The sequence below is a fragment of the Nanorana parkeri genome, unplaced genomic scaffold (genome assembly GCF_000935625.1).
Source record: "Nanorana parkeri isolate BGI_ZX_2015 unplaced genomic scaffold, ASM93562v1 scaffold347, whole genome shotgun sequence".
Lineage (NCBI taxonomy): Eukaryota > Metazoa > Chordata > Amphibia > Anura > Dicroglossidae > Nanorana > Nanorana parkeri.
Genome location: NW_017306615.1, coordinates 491,388 through 500,119, shown reverse-complemented (window position 1 = coordinate 500,119; position 8,732 = coordinate 491,388). Strand labels below are relative to the sequence as shown.

The following is an 8,732-nucleotide window of genomic DNA, read 5'->3' as shown; positions in this document are numbered from 1 at the left end:
TCAAGTTCCTCCACCCCAAACTGCCCCATCCATGTCTTTATGGACCTTGCTTTGTGCACTGGTGCGCAGTCATGCTGGAACAGGAAGGGGCCGCCCCCAAACTGTTCCCACAAAGTTGGGAGCATGAAATTGTCCAAAATGTCTTGGTAAGCTGATGCCTTAAGAGTTCCCTTCACTGGAACTAAGGGGCCAAGCCCAACCCCTGAAAAACCACCCCACCCATAATCCCCTTCCACCAAACTTTATGACAATGCAGTCAGGCAAGTACCGTTCTCCTGGCAACCGCCAAACCCAGACACGCCCATCGGATTGCCAGAGAAGCGTGATTGGTCACTCCAGAGAACTCGTCTCCAGTGGCGGTGTGCTTTACACCACGGCATCCCACGCTTTGCATTGCACTTGGTGATGTAAGGCTTGGATGCAGCTGCTCGGCCATGGAAACCCATTCCATGAAGCTCTCTACGCACTGTTGTTGTGCCAATCTGAAGGCCACACCAAGTTTGGAGGTCTGTAGCTATTGACTCTGCAGACAGTTGGCGACTTCTGCGCACTGTGTGCTTCAGCATGCGCTGACCCCGCTTTGTCATTTTACGTGGCCTACCACTTTGTGGCTGAGTTGCTGTTGTTCCCAGTCTCTTCCACTTTGTTATAATCCCAGTAACAGGTGACCGCGGAATATTTAGCAGCCAGGAAATGTCACGGAACACCTGAATCCAATGATTTGGCGGGGCGTCCCAATACTTTTGGCAATATAGTGTATACACATATCTTGAAACCGGTTTATCTGTTTTGTAATTGTGTTATTGCAGATCAATATGTATTCATTCATGTTTATGCATTATATAATAATGAGTCCTTGTTTCTCAGTAAATGCAGAAGGGGTTGTGACCGGCGCGGTCTCTTTGCTTGTGTAATTAAATATATAAAGGATACCCGCTCCCCTAATTTGCATAGCATTGTCACCGTGGAGACCGAAGCAATAATATCCGATCAAAACATCCTCTCATTCCGCTCCGGTGACTCTAATTTGAATAAAAGTATTCTGTATCATGCGAGCCAGATCGCAGCATTGTAGAGAGCAAATGGGAGCAATGCTGCCGCAGAGTCAGCTGTGGAAAATTGGAGGTTTTGGCTCCTTCTGCTTTGATTTCCAATTCTTTAGCTGCAATCTGCACTGTATCGCAAGCTCTTTTACTTGCTGCTGTGGGTCTTTTAAAATTAGAGGTCCCCTTTAAGTTTTTTGCCTTGGCGCATGGTGATTGTAGCACAGGCCACCTGTGCCATGCCTTGCAGATGAGTCACACTGTGAATCCCACTGATGATTCTGCTGCATTTTGGGCTGTCAGAGGTGGCCCCTCCTGTGTGTGTGTCTGGAATGCACCCCTCCCTTCTCCCAGCCTGGAGCTGTCAGTGTTAGCCCCGCCCGCTACTGCAGAGGGGGAGGAGACACTGCGAACATAACCCAGACACACAAGATTAACCCCTTCCTAGCCGAAATCACACTGATGTGGGTCTGGGATGATGCAGATCTGCCAATAAAAGGCTACAGAGGAAATATTCAGGTTGCTTGTTCAGAATGTATCATTTCACAATAAAAATATTTATTTAGCTCCAGGTAAAAGATAGCGGGACGCTAAAATATCTCCAACTCATAAGAATAAACCGCATATGAGCCAGTGCAATTATGACTGCTCCAATATATTTAAAGGGACACACCATTTAATAATATTTTGGTTATAACGGGCTGAATCACCCGCTGGCTTCCTGTATCCCTGGAATGGACACATATTTCATCGTCTTTGCTCCCACAGAGGCTCACTCCAGCTGCTGCAAACTCTATAATGTAAAGTAAATTCAGGGTCTGATATGGGGAGTGAGACACCATCACAATGTCGGTGGGTGGAGCCTTTTATTTTTTGTTACACTAAACTTTTTTCAACCTGACTTTCTGTGTAACTATGTAACAGTGTGCAGTATACATCGAGGGGGAGTGTGCACTACCTTCCACACAACTGTCACTCCTCCTCATAAGTATAGGCATCACCCCTGATACTTCTCCTTCCAGCTACAGTCACAACTGTCACCCCCCTTCCCAGGTATTGGTGGTCACTCCTTCCAAGAAATGATAGTCACACCTGGGACTTCGGGGTCAGGTATAGACAACCATAGCTCTTATGGCAGCCAGTTTCATCTGCCATTCCTCCTTCCAGCTTTAGATAGCCAAAGCTGCCACTCATCTTCCCAAACATTGTCAGTCACACCTTTGAATTCTTCTTTCAGGTATAGGCTGTCACACCTGTCACTCCTCCTCCATGGTATAGGCTGTCACACCTGTCACTCCTCCTGCCTGGTATTGGCTGTCACACCTGTCATTCCTCCTCCCAGGTCTGTCTAACCTGTTAGTCCTTTCTGGTATTGGCTGTCTTACCTGTCACTCCTCCTCCCAGGTCTGTAACTTGTCACTCCTCTCTAGTATTGGCTGCCCCATCTATCAATCCTCTTCCTCGATATTTGCAGTCACACCTGTCAGCTCCTCCTCCCAGCTATTGGCTGTCACACCTGATACTCCTCCACCCAGGTCTACCTTACCTGTCACTCCTCCTCCCAGGTATTGGCTGTCTTACCTGTCACTGCTCCTCCCAGCCCCAGGTCTGTCTCACCTGTCACTTCTCCTCCCCGGTCTGTCTCACCTGTCACTCCTCCTTCCTGGTATTGGCTGTCTCACCTGTCACTCCTCTTCCCAGATATTTGCAGTCACTCCTCCTCCTAGGTCTGTCACACCTGTCACTCCTCCTCCCAGGTTTTGGTTGTCACACCTGTCACTCCTCCTCCCAGGTCTGCCTCACCTGTCACTCCTCCCCCTCCCGGGCACACCCCCTCCTACCTGCAGAGCTGGATCCCCGGGCTCACTGAGTACCTGCACCTCCCAAACTCACAGCCAACTCGTAGGAGACTCTGAGAAAGACCTCATCCCCGGGGTCCCTGCATTTGACACTGACACCCTGAGGAAGCCAGGAGACAATGAGCTCCCTGTTCAAGAAACGGACCACTGCCAAGTTCAGCCCGAATGCTGCGCAGCCCAAAGTGTGAGTACTCATCGGACTGTATGTATGCGATCTAGACCGATGTATGACGATCCTTCTCTACTCTACTGTATATGTTATGAGTAGTGTCTGCCCCTATGGGCATCGCCATGTACTGATCACTGGGATAGATATTGTCAGCGATCTTCTGTAGTGCTCTAATTCTGTAATATACATCATGTGTATCTCTAACATTTACTCAGTATACTGTGTGCCAGCTCTACAATATGTACTGTGCTCCCATTATACTATACTCTATAAATTGCAAATAGTGTTATGACTATGTACTGTGCTTGATGTACATACAGTCTGGTGTGGACTATACTGCTCCCTATGCAGCATGCATAGAGCATTATAGCAGTACAGTGTTCTGTATATAAAAGTTTCTTAATGTAATGTCCCACACCTACAATATGTGCATATAGTCAGCCCTGTACTGTGCACAACCTTCTGCAGACTCCTAGTCTACTATACAGGAACTTTTATTGCTGCTGCAAACCTAGCTGGATGCTAACTGTCATCTGCTGGACTAACTGGCTATTTCCCCCCCACCATCCCCACTCAAAATAATAGTAATCATATTACTTGTATTCTTTTAGATAATGTCTTGTTCTTTGCTGAGCTGATGACTTCTGGGTTTTAGCTGCCTTAAAATACATTGGATGCTTACAGCAAAGAGATCCAACAGATTATTACTGTGCGAAGATCCAGTATCAAGATAGTGGGGCTAAGATCTCCAACAATATTACTGCAAAAAAGATTTGGTGGATTATTATTCATACCTGGAGATACTGCAGATTACTAGTATACAGAGATCCAGTATCAAGAAAGTGGGGCTAAGATCTATTCTAGAACAATATAGCTGCAAGAAAGACTGAGTGGTTTATTATTGCCTGGAGATCCATCAGATTACTAGTATACAGAGAACCAGTATCAAGAAAGTGGGGCTAAGATCTATTCTAGAACAATATAACTGCAAGAAAGACTGAGTGGTTTATTATTACCTGGAGATCCTTCAGATTAATACTGTACAGAGAGCCAGCATTTAGGAAGTAGATTCATACTGAGATCTAGAACTGTATTTAGTAATTGTATATAGATCCAATGCATTGTTACTGCAGAGGGATCTAATTCAGTATTACCAGAGAAATCAAATTCATTGTTGCTACAGAATGATCCAGTATAGTGTTACTGCATAGAGATGTAGTGCATTGTTACTCCACAAAGATCCAGTGGATCCCATTCATACAGAGATATAGTGAGGGCCATTCACACAGATATCTTGCAGATTCAAGCTCTTACAACATCTACTGGACCATGGTAAACACACACAAGCTGTGAGAGTTTAATTTGTGCATTGTTCATATTATTTCTTTAATAATGTTTTTTTTTCTATTATTATTTTGCGCTATGTGCAGAGATTTATTAGATTCAGTGTTTTGTTTCACTAGGTGTGATGGTTTTCTGTGGCCCAGTATTGGTGCTCATGTTCCCTGCTAATTATATAGTTTCATTCTTGCCACTCTGTAACGCATGGTGGTGATGTTACTGTAATGGATGTAAGCTCTGTTGTACACATTAGTGGAATTGTGAGCCATGGGTCAGCTTGGTGGAATGTGTCTTCCCCTCCAGGTCTGTGTATTCTTGGAGTGTGTTGCGTTTACCTCCCCCCCCTTCCTCCGCACCTGTCACCCCCTCCCATCCACCATAGATGCTCTGACCATTCATAAAATTCCTGGCTGTAGTCTATTACAGGCCAGTCATAAACAGAATAAACATTTGGGTACAGTCTCATAATCTGGCTATTTTTGGCTGGAAGATCTGGTGCCTATGAAGCATTTGCTGCTGAACAAGGCTCAATGGAGAGAAATGCAATTGGACAAGTTGATAAATCTTATCCATTTGCTGATGTTGTCACCCTGATAAGCCCATGATGACATTTTTTGTAATTCTTCCCTTCGGTTTTCATAAGTCCAATGGCACCTTTCTTGGAGAAGCTCTGGAGAACAGAGACCCAGGGGTAGTAGTAGTATCATACCTGTCCTGTATGGCCCATTTAGTATCATACCTGTCCTGTATGGCCCATTTGTATGAAGTGAAAGGATGAGAGATCCAAGCCATAGGAACTGGTCTAGATATGATTTTTTTATTGGTCGTGGAAAAAAAAAAAGTGTTGACAGCAAATGCATTTTGGGGGTTAAGCAAAAATCCCCCTTAATCAGGATGTAGATTTAAATTAAGTGAGTGAGCTTCTAACTATAAAATTAAAATCTAGGACCAGCCACCTGTCCAGATTCCTTTACCACAATACATCCAAGCCCCAATGAAGGAACCCTGAAACGTGTTTGAATCTGTCAAGGTGATCTTCCTAGGGACCCTCCTAAGCCCCTCTTCTGCTTGAGGCTCCACCAAGCAGAAGAGGGCTGCCCCACTACAGCAATTACTTGATTTATGTGGAACTATCTCCAGGCTTGGAGTCCAACTTTCCACCTCCTGGATCCCAGTATGATCCATGGCCAGGTTTGAGGGCAGTCGCACATGCAGTAAGGCTATGAAAGGGTGCATACCTGCTGGAGCAGCTTGGTAGTATTGCTGCATGAAGACAGGATGGGGGCAGTGTGAGAGATGGCATCAGCTTATCAGTAGGAACAATAGCTATCAGGGAAGGTTATTTTTAATTCAACAACATTATTGTTTTTCTTCAGGGGGCAGTTGTTCGGGGTTCTCATAGATTCAATTGTCAAATGGTCTCATGGCCAAATTCTCACCCAATTGGCCAGCTTAAAAGACTTTCATCTCATGCCTTTGGGTATCTTGGTGGTCGCCATAGATGGAACGATTTATTATCTAATCCGAGATCCGAGGTGGATGCTAAAAATACACTGTGTGCAGATGTTAAAGTGACATTAAACCCTCAGATTTTTTTTAACATAAACCAATACTGTAATGTGGGCCTTACTGTAATCCATGGTAGTTTCCCTTCTCTTTGCTGCTCTTCCTTTTAAATCATCATGCTTGGGGAGAACTTCCCTTTGCAGCTCAGGGCCTGTAGTGCTGGCTCAGGTTACAAACCTATACAAACCTATACACAGACACCATGTATCCATTCCTGAGACAAGGCAGTCTGCTGTAAAACAGAAGTTCTGCCCAGCATGAGAACAGATACAGATTTAAAAGGAAGAGCAGCAAAGAGAAGGGAAACAACCATGGATTACAGTAAGGCGCACATTACAGTATTGTTTTATGTTAAAAAATCTGAGGGTTTAATGTCACTTTAAACGCTGGTAACGTTTCACTTTAACAATGGTCTGCCAAATAGGATTTCCTTTCATGTAGGAGAATCAGTTGTATGCCATATTTGACAGCTTATCAGATTTCTGTTATTGTTTTTGTACATAGACTGAACCAATGGTTGGGAGAGTCTATTGGATCTTTGACAAATCAGATGGCAAATTGCACAATCTATATCCAGCCTTATCGACAAAAGCAACACACAATGTTCTAAAGTGTTGTTTCTGTTTCAATTATGGATAAAGAGGGGAAGTGTTGGGTCCTTTGTCAGGTTTTATTGTTGTCTGAGTCAGATTTTCCTCTCACTTCCTGTAATGAGATGATGTTAGTACAAATGTGAAATTATTAAAATATTAAAAGTTATTGCTCTTTGTACATAGTTAGTACAGCTCCATCCCCTTACTATATAAACCCCCAATTCCGATTTTCCATATGTAGATTGTATAAATGAAACTCAACATGTGTATAGTTGCTGAGCTACACAGACACTCCATGTTCCTCCAGTAATTGGCCGTCTGTTTCAGTGATGATAGTAATACTACATTTACTGGGCACCTACAATATAGCAAGGCGCTATAAAATGTAACCCTTGATTAGGATATCCATTGGAAAATGTAACAATTATTTGAAGTAACCACTGGAAGATGTAACAATCAATTGGCATATTATTGGAAAATTTAACCATTCATTAGAAAATGTAACAATTGATTGGAATATGTAACAGTTGATTTAAGATATCCATTGGAATATGTGACAGTTGATTAGGATATCCACTGGAACATGTGACAGTTGATTAGGATATCCACTGGAACATGTGACAGTTGATTAGGATATCCATTGGAACATGTGACAGTTGATTAGGATATGCATTGGAACATGTGACAGTTGATTAGGATATGCATTGGAACATGTGACAGTTGATTAGGATATCCATTGGAACGTGTGACAGTTGATTAGGATATGCATTGGAAGGTGTGACAGTTGATTAGGATATGCATTGGAACGTGTGACAGTTGATTAGGATATGCATTGCAGTGTGTGACAGTTGATTAGGACATGCAGTGTAATATGTGACAGTTGATTAGGACATGCATTGTAATATGTGACAGTTGATTAGGATATGCATTGGAATATGTGACAGTTGATTAGGATATGCATTGGAATGTGTGACAGTTGATTAGGACATACATTGTAATATGTGACAGTTGATTAGGACATGCATTGGAACATGTGACAGTTGATTAGGATATGCATTGGAATATGTGACAGTTGATTAGGATATGCATTGTAACATGTGACAGTTGATTAGGACATGCATTGGAACATGTGACAGTTGATTAGGACATGCATTGTAATATGTGACAGTTGATTAGGACATGCATTGGAATATGTGACAGTTGATTAGGATATGCATTGGAATATGTGACAGTTGATTAGGATATGCATTGGAATATGTGACAGTTGATTAGGACATGCATTGGAATATGTGACAGTTGATTAGGATATGCATTGGAATATGTGACAGTTGATTAGGATATCCACTGGAAAATATAAAAATTGCTTAGGATATCCATCGGAACTTGTAACCATTGTAGTTTTGTTTCGTTTTTTTGCTCTGTTGGGCTGAGAGTGTCGAAATGTTTCTATTTGCTTTTTTTGTTTTCCTTATACAAAAAGTGTATCACTTCCAAGGAACTGCAAACTAAGTCACACTTCTACTGTTGGGTATGCACTTTTTCCTTTTTCAAGGCTTTTATTGAAGAATAGATATACTTTTTATGTTACCTTCCTAGTTTTTTTTTCATGGTTTTAAGACGTATGCAAAAATCCATCTAAAATTTGAAGAAGGTGCCACAATTATACGAAATGCACTAAAAAAACACGACCTACATGTTTCAATGTAAAATGTAAGGGAGAACGTACTTTTGCAGGGAAAGGAACCAATAATTGACTACACAAATCGAGGTCTAAACTCTGAACATTTACAGGGACAGAAAAAAATAAATACTATATGATTGATGGTATGTAAGTTTAATTTTAGTATCATCTGTTCAGTAAATGGGTGTGGGTGAGAACTCATCTGTCTTCCTAGATGATGGGTATCGTAGTTTGGTATGTTGTGTAACAAAGGTGTGTGCAGTATTATGGACACATTAATGATGCATTATTTGGGAATTTCTGTGCAGTCTTCCACGTGGCATTTAAACTTGATCTCAGTATAACAAGTTATGAAATATGTTGTATTTATATCTGACACAGTTTTTTTTAAACCATATTCACATTCAAGAAAAATTGGTCCAAAGACAATCCTTTCTTGTTTTTAATGCAGCAACACATGCTCACTTATACTTTTCAACC

General features: G+C 42.2%; 1 protein-coding gene across 1 annotated transcript in view; it reads left to right on the top strand.

Annotated features, from left to right (window-relative positions):
- Positions 1-2,870: 2,870 nt before the first annotated feature.
- The window catches only part of PPL (periplakin), a 64,927-nt gene continuing 59,065 nt past the window's right edge, over positions 2,871-8,732 (top strand). Inside the window, exon 1 of the mRNA XM_018558599.1 lies at positions 2,871-3,086. Coding sequence (XP_018414101.1) covers positions 3,022-3,086 — 65 coding nt within the window. The 5' untranslated portion in view covers positions 2,871-3,021. The remainder of the gene's footprint in view (positions 3,087-8,732) is intronic.